A 16,176-nucleotide genomic window follows, 5' to 3' on the forward strand; every position below is an offset into this window, starting at 1 on the left:
CTCATTTCAGGGTCAAATATGAGAGTAAGGTTGTGAACAGTGTGCTTCAGCCTCAAACAGAAGTTGGGGAAGAGGGATGGAGTCAGTGGCTAACGAACAGAGTTTGTGGCGGGGATCAAAAACAATGGCTTTGGTCTTCCCAATATTCAATTGGAGAAAATTTCTGCTGATCCAGAAATGGATGTTGGACAAGCAGTCTGACATTTTAGAGACCGTGGAGGGGTTGAGGGATGTGTTAGTGAGGTACATGTGGAAACTGACACTGTGTTTTTGGATGATATTGCCAAGGGGCAACATTAAGATAATAAATAGGGAGGGGGCCAAGTGCACCAGAGGTAATGATGCGGGGGTGGGAAGAGAAGCCGTTGCTGGTGATTCTCTGGCTAGATAAGAATGGAACCGGGAGAGTGCAGTCCGACCCAGCTGAACAACGGTGGTGAGGTGTTGGAGAAGGATTAATTCTATTAATTTCACATTGCGCATAGTAAATTGCACTGTCTTATAACAACAGAAACATTACACTATGACACATTATATAATAATAAACAGAACGTTTATGTCTTTATAGCCTTTTTTTATTGAGTGAAAAGGATTGTCTTAAGGATAACTGTCTGCTGCGAAGGTACAGCTATGTATAGACAGTTAATGCATTTAAGGCCTCTCCTACCCCCTGCCCTCCCATCGTGTTTCTCTTCCCCCCTCGGGGGCAGAGTCGAGAGGACGCAAGCGCAGAAGGACAGAACAAGGACATGTTTATATTCATTGTGGGAAGTGCTTTAAGTAAAGCCAGTGTGAGGTCTAATTGCTGCTGCAGAAGGAAGTTTGTCTGTAAATTCACAGCAGTTTATAAATCAACAGGACACCTGAGGTCTATTAGAGGCTAATTGTAGTTGTTGAAGCTGCTTCCCTTTGATAGCTCAGTTAGTAGAGCGGAGGAATGTAGTGGAATACTCAGCAATGTCATCCTTAGGTCGCTGGTTCAATTCCTGCTCGAAGGAGCTGGTGATCTTTGCCATCGAGTCCCTAAAAACAGCTTTGGGCCCTGACTCCATTAGGTGTGTCAAGGAGGCTCAAGCATGTGGGGAGATCCCGTCCGAATTGACCCCCGTCCGGATGGAATTCCTCATCGGCGCCAAACCCCAGAACCTCCCTCAGGAGCCGTCGCCTCACAACTTGAGCCGCCTCAGGGAAATCCCCTCCGTGCCTTTCAGTTCTGCGCGGAGGGGTTTCCTGTACGGGCTGCTCCTGCACACTCTCAACTTTGCCATCCTCGTCTGCCGTCCAGACACGCCATGGCGTACCATCTTGCCGTCCGGAGGAGGCGGGGGTCCCCGATGGAGTGCACTCTACGCTGGAGTCCTCCCACTATTTATCGGGGACTTGGCCTGGAGGGTGGTGCACGGAGCAGTCCCGTGCAATAAATTTTTAAGCCGGTTCACGGGCTCCCAGGCCGCCTGTAATTTCTGCGGTCTGGAAGAGTCCGTGTTCCACGTTTTTATTGAATGTGCGAGGTTGCAGCCCCTGTTCCATTATTTAAAGGGGCTGCTCCTCAATTTCTGGTTGCACTTCAGTCCCACACTCCTGATCTTTGGGCACCCTGTGCGGAGGGGAGCGGGTAGGTCCGTGGCCATCCTCGTAGGACTGCTCCTGGGCACGGCCAAGGGTGCCATCAGCCGGTCCAGGCAGCGGGCGGTCGAGGGGGTCGTTCAGCCCGACTGCCTGCCTCTTTTCCGCGCCTACATCCGGGCCAGGGTGTCCTTGGAGATGGAGCACGCGGTGTCCACCGGTACGCTCGCGGCCTTCCGCAAGAGGTGGGCGCCGGAGGGACTGGAGTGTATTGTCACCCCTGGAAACCAAATTTTAATTTGATTTTATATGTTTTAAAGTTTAATTTGTTTTAATTGCCTTGTTTTTAGTGTCCCCCTCCCCTTTTATAGGGGGCACTTGTAAATTATGGTTTTAGAACCCCCCAAAAAAACACCTACAAAAAAAAAGGGCCTTGGGAAATGTTTGTAGTGTCCCCCAGATCGGGGGGCACTTGATCTAATGCTTGTTTTGTTTACTTTAAAAGAGTGGTAGGATGAAATGAAAACCTAAGTCAGGCAGGGAAAACAGCATTTGGGACATGACATAAGTTCCCAGGTCCTTGCCCCTTTCTGCTCATAGCCAAAAAATCCTGCACGAAGCAGGAATGTTTACCGTACTATTGTGGAAGTGGGGACTTAATGCTGATTTCCCCACTGGAATTGATCACTGGGTGATTAACTATCATTGGGAAAGTGACAACACAGAAACTCAAGTTATGTTTCTCAAAAAAATCTTCAGCCAGAACGGCTCCCCCTTCCCCCCAACTGAATGGCGAAGTGCCACTCTGATATTCTTGGCATGCATGGCACAGATACACAAGCAGCACAGTAAATGGTGTGATCACTTGCCTCTTTATGCAAATGACTGCAACCCCGGGATTTGGAACGGGGTCAACAGTGGCTTAGACTTACGGCTTGAAGTCATACCCCACCACACCTCCAGTTGCTGGATGGAACTCCAGGAATTTTATGGCCAAGACATTTTACATATATAGATTTTTAAGGCACTGCAAGTTTTAAAAAATGAAAATGAATATGGTTTATATCAGTGCAGGATCTGGGCACATTTAACACATGTTTTACAGATGAACAACATTGCATGAATTAAATATATAGATACTTGCTCAGATATATTCCTTAATAACCTGCAGTTAGTAATCTGGAGTCGCGTGGGGAAAGTAAAGTGGATAGACAAGAAAGGTAATGAGGAGATGTGGACAATGATACACAAAGGACAAAGCTTGATTTACCATATTTTTATATCAATGAATTAGATTGAGCATATGTAGAGAGGGAATAGGATGGTGAAAGAAGTGTTAGAAGGAAAATATCCGAGGGAGGGAAAGAAGGATGCCTTTGAACCATTTGAAGAATGGGAGATTGTCTGGAGAACTGAAGAGAGAAGCACAAACAGAACAATTTGGAGAAGAATTAAGCCAGAACCTGTCTTAGGCGGACCACTGATTGAACTTTTGCCAAAATTCTCTTCCATGCCTTTGTTACCTCCAGATTTAATTATTCCAATGCATTTGTACACGCAACTCTTGATTATCCGTACACGGATCCAACGGGAAACCGTTGTAACGGGATTTAAAATTCTGTTGCGAACAAGTGAAAAGACAGCTCCAAATAATTTGGAAAAATCGCCTTCCAAACACTGTGCTCATTTGTATTTGGTCGTTCTCTCTCTCTCTCTCTCGCACACTCGCACATTCTCTCTCACTCACTCACTCTCACACTCGCACATTCTCTCTCTCTCTCTTCTCTGCCCTTGCTTTGCTGGTGTGTGTGTGCGCGCTGCTGCAGCCGCTGACGTTGGGAACGGGGGCAGTGCCGGCACCGGGTTCCAGGCACAGAACCTGTACATGCATGCTGGTAATGTCCATCTTTTGTTACTGTTTGTAGCTGATTGTATTGATTCATTAAAGTTTTAACTTTAAAATGTAGACTCACCCTAACGGAAAAATCGTTTACCCGGAATAGCCCAATCCCCGAGGGACCCGGAGTTGCCTGTACTTTTTCTTTCTTTAACTTGGAAAGTTGGCATAGTCAATCAAGGTCTTAAAAATACAATTATTGTTACTATACACAAAGCGAGAAAGAGATGTATAGTTAGCATATTTGTTGCAGGTCAAATGCAAGAAAAATGTAGCGAATGGAAGATGGACTCTTTTTTTTAACCTGCCAAAGGCATTGCCGTAGCTAGTTTGGTAAACGAGCCATAGGAGGACAGCGGAAACGTTATAGGGACACCCTCAAAGCCTAGCTGGTAAAGTGCGATATCACCACTGATACCTGGGAGACCCTGGCTGCAGACTGCCCGAGGTGGAGAAAGTCCATCCGGGAGGACATTGAGCTCTTCGAGTCTCAGCGCAAAGAGCAGGCAGCGGAAGGAGCGGGCGGCAAACCAGCCCCACCCACCCCTTCCCTCGACAAATGTCTGTCCCACCTGTAACAGGGTCTGTGGCTCTCGTATCGGACTGTTCAACCACCAAAGAACTCACTTTGGGTGTGGAAGCGAGTCTTCCTCAATTCCGAAGGACTGCCTATGATGATGATGATGGATATTAAGGGACTCAAGGAATATGGGGATAGTGCAGGAAAGTGGAGTTGAGGTAGAAGATCAGCCATGATCTTATTGAATGGCGGAGCGAGGGACCGAATGACCTACCCCTGCTCCTAATTCTTATGTTCTTATGTTGACCTGCATTGTGGAAACTGCCATCCAAATATCTGATGTCTGGAAAAGTCTGTTTCATTGTTTGGCAATGACATGATGGTATGCTGGAAAACTGTGTATGCATGGTGCCCTTTCAGAGCTACTTAACATAGAAACATAGAACATAGAAACATAGAAAATAGGTGCAGGAGCAGGCCATTCGGCCCTTCTAGCCTGCACCGCCATTCAATAAGTTCATGGCTGAACATGCAACTTCAGTACCCCTTCTTGCTTTCTCGCCATACCCCTTGATCCCCCGAGTGGTAAATACTTCATCTAACTCCCTTTTGAATATATTTAGTGAATTGGCCTCAACTACTTTCTGTGGTAGAGAATTCCACAGGTTCACCACTCTCTGGGTGAAGAAGTTTCTCCTCATCTCAATCCTAAATGGCTTACCCCTTATCCTCAGACTGTGACCCTTGGTTCTGGACTTCCCCAACATTGGGAACATTCTTCCTGCATCTAACCTGTCTCAACCCATCAGAATTTTAAACGTTTCTATGAGGTCCCCTCTCATTCTTCTGAACTCCAGTGAATACAAGCCCAGTTGATCCAGTCTTTCTTGATAGGTCAGTCCCACCATCCCGGGAATCAGTCTTGTGAATCTTCGCTGCACTCCCTCAATAGCAAGAATGTCCTTCCTCAAGTTAGGAGACCAAAACTGTACACAATACTCCAGGTGTGGCCTCACCAAGGCCCTGTACAACTGTAGCAACACCTCCCTGCCCCTGTACTCAAATCCCCTTGCTATGAAGGCCAACATGCCATTTGCTTTCTTAACCGCCTGCTGTACTTGCATGCCAACCTTCAATGACTGATGTACCATGACACCCAGGTCTCGTTGCACCTTCCCTTTTCCTAATCTGTCACCATTCAGATAATAGTCTGTCTCTCTGTTTTTACCACCACCATCTCCAGTGGTGTCAAGCAGGGCTGCTTTCATACACCATACCTTTTTGATTTCAGTTTCGCAGGAAATAATTCATAATTAATTAAGTAAGGCAGTCTTACAACAATTGTACAGGGCTTTGGTAAGACCACACCTCCGGAGTACTGTGCACAGTTTTGATCTCCTTTATATGAGGAAGGACCAACTTGCCTTAGAGGCAGTGCAAAGAAGCTTCACTAGATTGATCCCTGGGATGAGAGGGTTGTCCTATGAGGGGAGATTGAGTAGATTGGGCCCATACTCTCAGGAGTTTAGAAGAATGAGAGGTGATCTCATTTCAACAGGTAAGATACTGAGGGGGATTGACAGGGTAGATGCCCAGAGGTTCTTTCCTGTGGCTGGAGAGTCTAGAACAAGGGGGCATCATCTCATGATAAGGGTTCGGCTATTTAAGACTGAGATGAGGAGAAATATCTTTCCTCAGAAGGTGAATCTTTGGAATTCTCTAATCCAAAGGGCTGAGGATGCTGAGTCATTGAGTATATTCAAGGCTGAGATAGATAGATATTTGGAATCTCGGGGAATTAAGGGATATGGAGATCGGGCGGAAAAGTGGAGTTGAGGTCGCAGATCAGCCGTGATCATTGAATTGCGGAGCAGACTCACAGGGCAGAATAGCCTACTCCTGCTCCTAATTCATATGTTCTTATGTCATTAAAAAGCCTTTGAGGAATGGATTTTGCTCAAGTTTGCCAATCAACATCAGTGAGGATCTAATTTGCAACCACATGTTTGCTGATTTAAGCACACACCCAAGAGGATCTATAGGGTAAATTCTATAGGGTAGATCCTGTGGTCCAAATGAGGAGCCACATTTAAAAGGAAAGTGGATCGAAGATTAGGTTACAACATTGTAGGAGCAAGAAGTGCTTGTTTATACTAGAAAGATCAGTTGTTTTTTTGGCAGACAGGAAGAACAAGTTTGAAGTCCGCACAATAAAAGAACATAAGATTCAGGAGCAAGATTCTATTCTCCACTGCTAACTGTCTTCTTAAACCCCTCTCCCTATCTCCTCCTCCTCACCTCTGATAGCTCATGGACTTCTTTGTCTCTAAGATTGAGACCATCTGTTCAGCTGCCTCTGCCACTTCCCTTCCTTCCCCTAGCCCACCAGGCCAAACTTCCTCTAAACCTCCCCACTGCCTGAGCTCTGAACTCGCATCTTTCTCCAGTTTCTCTGGATTTCCCCTCATGACCTCTCCGTGCTCATCGTCTCCCTGAGACCCACTTCCCCTCGACCCTATTCCCACCAAACTGCTGACCACCCAACTTCCTTTTCTGGCTCCCATGTTAGCTGACATTGTTAACCATTCTCTCTCTTCAGGTACTGTCCCCCACTCCCTCAAATCTGCCGTCATCACCCCTCTCCTCAAAAAAACAGCTCCTGACCCCTCTGTCCTTGCAAACTATCACCATCTCCAACCTCCCTTTCCTCTCCAGTCCTTGAAGGTGTTGTTGCCTCCCAAATCCATGTCCATTTTTCCCGGAACTCCATGTTTAAATCCCTTAATTCAAGTTTCTGTCCCTGTCACAGTACCGAAATGGCTCTCAGCAAAGTCATAAAAGACATTCTTTGTGACTGTGACAAAGATAAACTATCTCTCCTCATCCTTCTTAACTTGGCTGCAGCCTTTGACACAGTTGACCACGCCATCCTTCTCCAACATCTATCCACTGTCGCCCAGCTGGGTGGAAAACATTCACCTAGTTCTATTCTTATCTATCTAATCGTAGTAAGAGGATCACCTGAAATGGCTTCCCTTCTTGCTCTCGCATCTTTACCTCTGGTGTCCGGCAAGGATCTATCCTTGGCTCCCTTCTATTTCTAATCTACATGCTGCCCCTTGATGACATCATCTGAAAACACAGCATCAGTTTCCACATGTACGCCGATGACACCCAACTCTACCTCACCAGCACTTCTCTCAACCCCTCCACGATCTCTAAACATCCAGTTCTGGATGAGCAGAAATTTACAATATACATAGATGACCTGGAAGAGGGGACAGAGTGTAGTGTAACAAAATTTTCAGATGACACAAAGATTAGTGGGAAAGCGGGTTGTGTAGAGGACACAGAGAGGCTGCAAAGAGATTTGGATAGGTTAAGCGAATGGGCTAAGGTTTGGCAGATGGAATACAATGTCGGAAAGTGTGAGGTCATCCACCTTGGGGAAAAAAACAGTAAAAGGGAATATTATTTGAATGGGGAGAAATTACAACATGCTGAGGTGCAGAGGGACTTGGGGGTCCTTGTGTATGAAACTCTTTTAGAGTCTACCTATAAAACATAAAACATTAAACCGTGCCACCCGACCTGGATGACACACCAGACATTTAAAAGGCCCTTTTTTTTCCTTTTTTTGGTTTTTTTTTTGTGTTTTTCTTTTTTTGGGGTTTTTTTTTTTGGGCACTAAAATCACCTTTTTTCCCCAGTGCCCTCTATAAAAGGGAAGGGGACACTAAAAGCACCGGCAATTAAAACAAATTAAACTTTAAAACGTAAAATCAAATTAAAATTTGGTTGCCGGGCGTGATGATGCACTCCAGTCCCTCCGGTGCCCACCTCTCGCGGAAGGCCGCGAGCGTACCGGTGGACACCGCGTGCTCCATCTCCAAGGACACCCTGGACCGGATGTAAGAGCGGAAGAGAGGCAGGCAGTCAGGTTGAACGACCCCCTCGACCGCCCGCTGCCTGGATCGGCTGATGGCACCCTTGGCCGTGCCCAGGAGCAGTCCTACGAGGAGGCCCTCGGACCTACCCACTCTCCTTGTGTATGAAACTCTTTTAGAGTCTACCTATAAAACATAAAACATTAAACCGTGCCACCCGACCTGGATGACACACCAGACATTTACAAGGCCCTTTTTTCTTCTTTTTTTTGTTTTTTTTTGTGGTTTTTTTTGGGGGGGGTTTTTTGGGCACTAAAATCACCTTTTTTCCCCAGTGCCCCCTATAAAAGGGAAGGGGACACTAAAAGCACCGGCAATTAAAACAAATTAAACTTTAAAACGTAAAATCAAATTAAAATTTGGTTGCCGGGCGTGATGATGCACTCCAGTCCCTCCGGTGCCCACCTCTCGCGGAAGGCCGCGAGCGTACCGGTGGACACCGCGTGCTCCATCTCCAAGGACACCCTGGACCGGATGTAAGAGCGGAAGAGAGGCAGGCAGTCAGGTTGAACGACCCCCTCGACCGCCCGCTGCCTGGACCGGCTGATGGCACCCTTGGCCGTGCCCAGGAGCAGTCCTACGAGGAGGCCCTCGGACCTACCCGCTCTCCTTGTGTATGAAACCCAAAAAGTTAGTTTGCAGGTGCAGCAGCTAATCAGGAAGGCGAATGGAATGTTGGCCTTCATTGCGAGAGGGATGGAGTACAAAAGCAGGGAGGTCCTGCTGCAACTGTATAGGGTATTAGTGAGACCGCATCTGGAGTACTGCGTGCAGTTTTGGTCACCGTACTTAAGGAAGGATATACTGGCTTTGGAGGGGTACAGAGACGATTCACTAGGCTGATTCCGGAAATGAGGTAGTTACCTTATGATGATAGATTGAGTAGACTGGGTCTTTACTCGTTGGAGTTCAGAAGGATGAGGGGTGATCTTATAGAAACATTTAAAATAATGAAAGGGATAGACAAGAAAGAGGCAGAGAGGTTGTTTCCACTGGTCGGGGAGACTAGAACTAGGGGGCACAGCCTTAAAATACGGGGGAGCCAATTTAAAACCGAGTTGAGAAGGAATTTCTTCTCCCAGAGGGTTGTGAATCTGTGGAATTTTCTGCCCAAGGAAGAAGTTGAGGCTAGCTCATTGAATGTATTCAAGTCACAGATACATAGATTTTTAACTAATAAGGGAATTAAGGGTTACGGGGAGCGGGCGGGTAAGTGGAGCTGAGTCCACGGCCAGATCAGCCATGATCTTGTTGAATGGCGGAGCAGGCTCAAGGGTCTAGATGGCCTACTCCTGTTCCTAATTCTTATGTTCTTATGTTCTTATGTTCTTAGTTCTTATGTTCTTATGTTCTTAAAACTTGGCTGCCCATGTCCTAACTCGCACCAAGTCCCGTTCACCCATCACCCCTCTGCTTGCTGACCAACATTGACTGCCAGTTAAGCAATGCTTGATTTCAAAATTCCATTATCTTGTGTGTGGCTTCCTACGAACATCCACACCTACTATCGCTGTGATTACTTATTCATTTGAACCCAACATGAGATGCCTGCTAAGAATCTGCCCTTGTTTTATTGCGGGGGAGGTAGCCAGTTTTACTGGTGAATCACTGAAAGGGGGAGAAGTATTGACACAAAAACGTTCTGACGAAGGGTCACAGACCCGAAACATTAACTCTGTTTCTCTCCACAGAGGCTGCCTGACCTGCTGAGATTTCCAGCTTTTCTGTTTTTATTTCAGATTCCAGCATCCGCAGTATTTTGCTTTGGTAGAAGTATTGACAACCCATTCAGTTTGTGTGATCAGGAGTGACAAACCCACATTCAAGGTCAATCAGTTGGGATGATCTGCTAAGCGAAACATAAGAAAAACCTAGACTGTTTCTTTATTGGAAGACAAGTTTATTGTGAGATTAGTGCAGAGCAAGCCAATGTGAGTCTTGGTTTATTTCAATGCTAGACTGATCAGAGGAAGTATTAGTCAGCCTACCAACCCAGCACAATGCAGTGCGGTTTATTATTTTTCTTTCTCATGAGGAGAGATTTGAAGTTAAGTGAAGTAAGTGAGTTTTTATTATAAATTGGAGGCATTGAGGGACCAGGAGCCAATGTAGATCAGTAAGGACAGGATAAGACACAGGCAGCAGAGTTTTGGATTCGTTTTACAGAGCATGGAGGATAGAGCATTGGAATAATCAAATCTGGAGGTGACAAAAGCACGAATGAGAGTTACACCAGCAGATGGGCTGAGCCTGGGGAGGAGGTGGACAATGTTATGGAGGTGAAAGTAGGCTTTCACCATCTTTTTGATGGAGAGGATATGAGGTCAGCTCGGGGTCAACGAGAACACAGAGTTACAACCAGCCTGGTTCAACCTGAGACAGTGGCCAGGGAAGAGGATGGCATCAGTGGCAAGGGTACAAAGTGTGCTGGGGGCTGAAGACGATGACTTCGGTCTTTTCAATATTTAATTGGAGAAAATTGTGGCTCGTCCAAGACTAGCTGCCGGAGAAGTATTCTGACAACACAGAGGCAGTGAAGGATCTGAGAGAGGTGGTGAAGAGGTAGAGCTGGGAATGATGAATGTCACTGACCCTGAGAGAATATCCAAGGCAATTTTGAAATGTGTAACAGTGGCAGATGTCTCGTTGGAGTTCAGAAGGATGAGGGGTGATCTTATAGAAACATTTAAAATAATGAAAGGGATAGACAAGATAGAGGCAGAGAGGTTGTTTCCACTGGTCGGGGAGACTAGAACTAGGGGGCACAACCTCAAAATACGGGGGAACCAATTTAAAACCGAGTTGAGAAGGAATTTCTTCTCCCAGAGGGTTGTGAATCTGTGGAATTCTCTGCCCAAGGAAGCAGTTGAGGCTAGCTCATTGAATGTATTCAAATCACAGATAGATAGATTTTTAACCAATAAGGGAATTATGGGTTATGGGGAGCGGGCGGGTAAGTGGAGCTGAGTCCACGGCCAGATCAGCCATGTTCTTGTTGCATGGCGGAGCAGGCTCGAGGGGTTAGATGGCCTACTCCTGTTCCTAATTCTTATATTCTTATGTAAAGCAAGCTCATCATGGAAAGAGTTCCCAGGGTGGACAGAGGTAGCATTTTAAGGACATATAAAATAATAGCCTACAGAAAATGTTTATGTCTGATCAGGATGATGTCCAATCTACAATACAGAATAAACAACTTTGCAGTTAAGTACTGTGAACGGCAGCAAAAAATAAGCATTTGCTTCAGAAGAAGCATCATCAATGGTAACAGCAGCAATAATCAAGTAATCAAAGCAGGAGTCCTTATGCGTGCTCTCCTATCCTCTATTCTCCATGATTGAATTGCACAAGCATGAACAGGTCTACGGGAAATTAATAGATTTCAATTGGCCATCCAAGTTATTCTAAGGAGCGCTGCTATCTAGAAACTATAAGATTATCTGGCAAAAATATTATTAGCAATCTACAATAAACATGAATGTTAATTTTTCTTAAATACAGAAGCTATCTTATGATTTTCTAGTTGATCATATTGTGATTCTGTCACAAAACTATTAATATGTTACCCATAATAGAATCATAGAATCATAGAAGTTTACAGCACGGAAGGAGGCCATTTCGGCCCATCGTGTCCGCGCCGGCCAACAAGAGGCTATCTAACCTAATCCCAATTACCAGCTCTAGGTCCTTAACCCTGCAGGTTATAGCACTTCAAGTGCACATCCAAGTACATTTTAAATGTGGTGAGGGTTTCTGCCTCTACCACCCCTTCAGGCAGTGAGTTCCAGACCCCCACAGCCCTCTGCGTGAAGAAATTTCCCCTCAAATCCCCTCTAAACCTTCTACCAATTAGTTTAAATTTATGCCCCCTGGTTGTTGACCCCTCTGCTAAGGGAAATAGGCCCTTTCTATTCACTATATCTAGGACCCACATAATTTTATACACCTCAATGAGGTCTCCCCTCAGTCTTCTCTGTTCCAAGGAAAACAAACCTAGTCTATCCAATCTGTCCTTATAGCTAAGATTCACCACTCCTGGCAACGTCCACATAAATCTTCTCTGTACCCTCTCCAGTGCAATCACGTCTTTCCTGTAATGTGGTGACCAGAACTGGACGCAGTACTCTAGCTGTGGCCTAACCAGTGTTTCATACAGTTCAAGCATAACCCCCCCTGGTCTTGTATTCTATGCATCGGCTAATAAAGGCAAGCATTCCGTATGCCGCCTTAACCACCTTATCTACCTGGCCTGCTACCTTCAGGGATCTGTGGACATGCACTCCAAGGTCCCTTTGTTCCTTATCAGTGTCCTACCATTTAATGTATATTCCCTTTTCTTATTAGCCCTCCCGAAATGCATTGCCTCACAGTTCCCTGGATTAAATTCCATTTCCCACTGTTCTGCCCACCTGACCAGTTGATTGAAATCTTCCTGCAGTCCGTAGCTTTCTTCTTCATTATCAACCACACAGCCGATTTTAGTATCATCTGCAAACTTTTTACTCATACCCCCAACATTCAAGTCCAAGTCATTGATATATACCACAAAAAGCAAGGGACCCAGCACTGAGCCCTGCAGAACTCCACTGGAAACATCCGTCCAGTCACAGAAACACCCATCAACCATTACCCTTTGCTTCCTGCCTCTGAGCCAATTTTGGATCCAACTTGCCACTTTGCCCTGGATCCCATGGGCTTTTACTTTCATGACCAGTCTGCCATGTGGGACCTGATCAAAAGCTTTGCTAAAATCCATATACTACATCATATGCACTGCGCTCATCGACCCTCCTAGTTACCTCCTCGAAAAATTCAATCAAGTTAGTCAGACACTAACCCATGAACCTATTAACCATAAAAAAGTGAACCGGAATTGGTGTTTTATAAATGATGGCACAGAGCACTAGTAAAGAAGTAATGATTAAAAAAGTGGGGGGGGCGGCGGTGGGGGTCATTCTGACTGTCCGGCTTCAATTACATGTGCTTGCATCCCAGGGGCACCCATTTGCCCCAAGAAGCTGTCATTGGGTCTTGCACCTGGACCACCTCAAGATCGGATGATCTGAGGGGACCAGCAAGCAAGGCAAAGAGGGCCAAACAGGTAAGTGTCAAAACTGTAAATTCTTCAATGCTTGAAGAACCTGGCTGTCAATGTCTACCAATATATCAACTTATGGCAAGAAAATAGAATAAAAACAGAATTACATTGCCTTAACAATTTCAGTGTATTTATTATAAAATATAACTAATATACAAGAGTGATTACAAGAGACTGATCTCGCTTTGGGGTTTAGATAATGAATTAATCCATTTGAAATTTACTTCCATGATTTATCATATCATCTTAACCCCCTCAGTGAGATAACTGCCTTGTACTCATTCCCAGAAATTCATTATTGTTTATGTATGTAGAATTATTATTTTTGACCTATATAGCAATCCTGGTTGATAAATTCAGCAGTACATGTTTTTAAAAGCAAACTATAATCCTTTATTACCTGTAATGTTCAAATTGATTTAATAATATATGAAAAGATTTTCTAATGGAAATATTTTTACTGCTTTTAGGTTGATGTTCCAAAGTTATTGCAGTAAGAAGATGTGTCCTGGCCTGCTGTTGGAGTTACCCCATTAATCCTTACATCAATCAAATTCACTATTGTAGCCAAAGCTTCATTGTTATTCTCATTCTGATCATTTGAAGGACTTGGTGTTGCATCGCAGTTTACATAGGATTACATAGGATATACGGCGCAGAAACAGGCCATTTGGCCCAACCATCCATGTCGGCGTTTATGCTTCACTCGAGCCTCTTCCCGTCTTTCCTCATTTAAATCTATCAGCATAACCCTCTATTCCCTTTTCCCTCATCTGTTTGAGAACCTGTGAAAAGATAGCAGCATTTCTAAGAGCTTCTTCAAGCATGTATTGCTTGATCTCTTTTCTCCAACTTCTCACTGCTTCTCCACTGCATGCATTCCACTTTTGAAAATTCTTGCAGATTTTCCTATTGCTGTTTTCTGTCATAGCAACTTACCAGATTTTTTTTTGGTAATTAGTGACTTCCTGATGTCTTCATCTCAATCCTTTATTTACATTTCATCACTGCTTTTAATTCACATCTTTTATACAATGCTTATCTTAACTGCGTCCAGTTTTTGATACCGGTTTTCTCTTCTGTCTCACTTTTGCTACAATAACAAAGAATCGCATGGTGCGAGAGCAGTTTTAACCTCCCGCCTTCCATAAAACAATGATGCCGCCAAACTGATATGCCACTTGATCAGCTGTCCTAATTTTTATATGCATCTGTTTACCGTTCCCCCTGCACAGTAGAACTGCTTGGCTGATGTCTTGTAATTCTAGACACATAGTGAAATCCTCAAGCTGGCCCTCTGCGATCAGAGGTAAGGACTTCCAACAATGATTAAAAAGCTTTAACAGTCCTCTTAGAAATGGGCACTGTAAGATAAGACTCCTATTACTTATGTCTCTTGAATCTTATATCGTTTTGTTTGCAATGACTATTTTAATTAAAAAAAGTAAGAGCAATGTTTTAATCCTAAAGGAATTGTAAATATTTGTCGAGTTTGGTTTCTATGTAATATTTTAATATGGAAACATTTGTAAATGTATGCTTCCTGCGCACATGCTATCATGAGATACACGAGCGGCAGAACAATCATGTAACTTCCATTCCGTGCCTGATGTATCATTTATAAACACATCACTGAGAATACAATAAACAGCACAATAAAAAGACTGCCAGTTCTTTAGACGAAAAGCATTTCTTGTATGTCAATACATGTCTGGTTTTCTGGTCTCACTCATTGCAGTGGTTATATCCATTTACAGCATGAGACCTGCTAAAAGCAATATCTGTGCGAGTGTGAAATACGTAATATACAGTTATAATTTCTGATGTAGTTTTGTAAATATAAAGCCATATTTAATTTCACCTAAATTACAAACATAGGAAACAAGTATTTTTTAATTTGCAAAATGGGCTGCTTAACCCATGTTCTGAACCATTCAAACATGAAACATAATGTATCTTAAAAGTGAATGAAATAATCAAACTGATAGGAGTACAAATATTCGTGTAATAATTATCTTCCCTCTTTGTTATGAAGATGCTGAAGTTAAAAACGTTGAATTCTATAATGAGAAAGTAATGCAAAATTTGCAGTTCAGCAAATCTTGTATCATCCAAAGTGCACATGAAATAAATATTGCCTAAATGTCAAGTGTAAATTACAGTTGTAGTATTAACATTACAGCTATTAACATTATAGAAAGTAAATTGTATAAAGTCACAGCTCTGCTTGTTACATCTCAGATGTAAATAATTACTATAAATATTTTCTATCATTAATGTGTTTATAATAAGTTACTGTATATTCTTGTCCTGTGCAATTAGCCTTACCAGATCCCAATTTTTCATTAAGCTGGTGTTTACATTACACAGTTTCGCATGTGTGTAGGCTGTCAACATTTTGAACAGGAATTTATCTTCCTTAAATCTTGATATACAATAATAGCTTCTATATTTTGCAATGTGTGCTATATTGAGTCACATATTATCATTTATAATTTACATCTTTTTGTAAAAAAACAAATCACACTCTTTTCCCTCAGTAAAACTTCTTCTTAGGCAGTCCTCCGGATGACTTGCTTCCACACTAAAATGAGTTCCAAGGTGACTGATGAGACCAATGCGGGATCTACAGTCTCTGTCACAGGTGGGAGAGATAGTGGTTGGAGAGACGGGTGAGTGGGGTGCTTGATTTGTCATATGCTCCTTCTGCTGTTTGTACTTGGCTTCCGCATGCTCCCGGCGAAGAGACTCGACGCCTTCTTGGTGCTTCTCCTCCACTTTGAGCGGTCTTGGGCCAGGGATTCCCAAGTGTCAGTAGATATTTTACATTTTTTCAAGGGGGCTTTGAAGGTGTCCTTGAAGCGTTTTCTCATGGTCTACAAGGCCGTAGTAATACCCGCCCTCCTGTATGGCTCAGAGACATAGACCATGTACAGTAGACACCTCAAGTCGCTGGAGAAATACCACCAGCGATGTCTCCGCAAGATCCTGCAAATCTCCTGGGAGGACAGACACACAAACGTTAGCGTCCTCATCCAGGCCAACATTGAAGCACTGACCACACTTGATCAGCTCCGCTGGGCAGGCCACGTAGTTCATATGCCAGACACGAGACTCCAAAAACAAGCGCTCTACTCGGAACTCGTCC

General features: G+C 44.1%; 1 protein-coding gene across 1 annotated transcript in view; it reads left to right on the top strand.

Moving 5' to 3' along the window:
* lmod1b (leiomodin 1b (smooth muscle)) overlaps positions 1-14,692 on the top strand; it is a 61,112-nt gene extending 46,420 nt beyond the window's left edge. The window contains exon 3 of the mRNA XM_070859418.1: positions 13,499-14,692. Coding sequence (XP_070715519.1) covers positions 13,499-13,525 — 27 coding nt within the window. The 3' untranslated portion in view covers positions 13,526-14,692. The remainder of the gene's footprint in view (positions 1-13,498) is intronic.
* Positions 14,693-16,176: the final 1,484 nt, after the last annotated feature.

The sequence above is a fragment of the Pristiophorus japonicus genome, chromosome 17 (assembly GCF_044704955.1).
Source record: "Pristiophorus japonicus isolate sPriJap1 chromosome 17, sPriJap1.hap1, whole genome shotgun sequence".
NCBI classification, from domain to species: Eukaryota; Metazoa; Chordata; class Chondrichthyes; family Pristiophoridae; genus Pristiophorus; species Pristiophorus japonicus.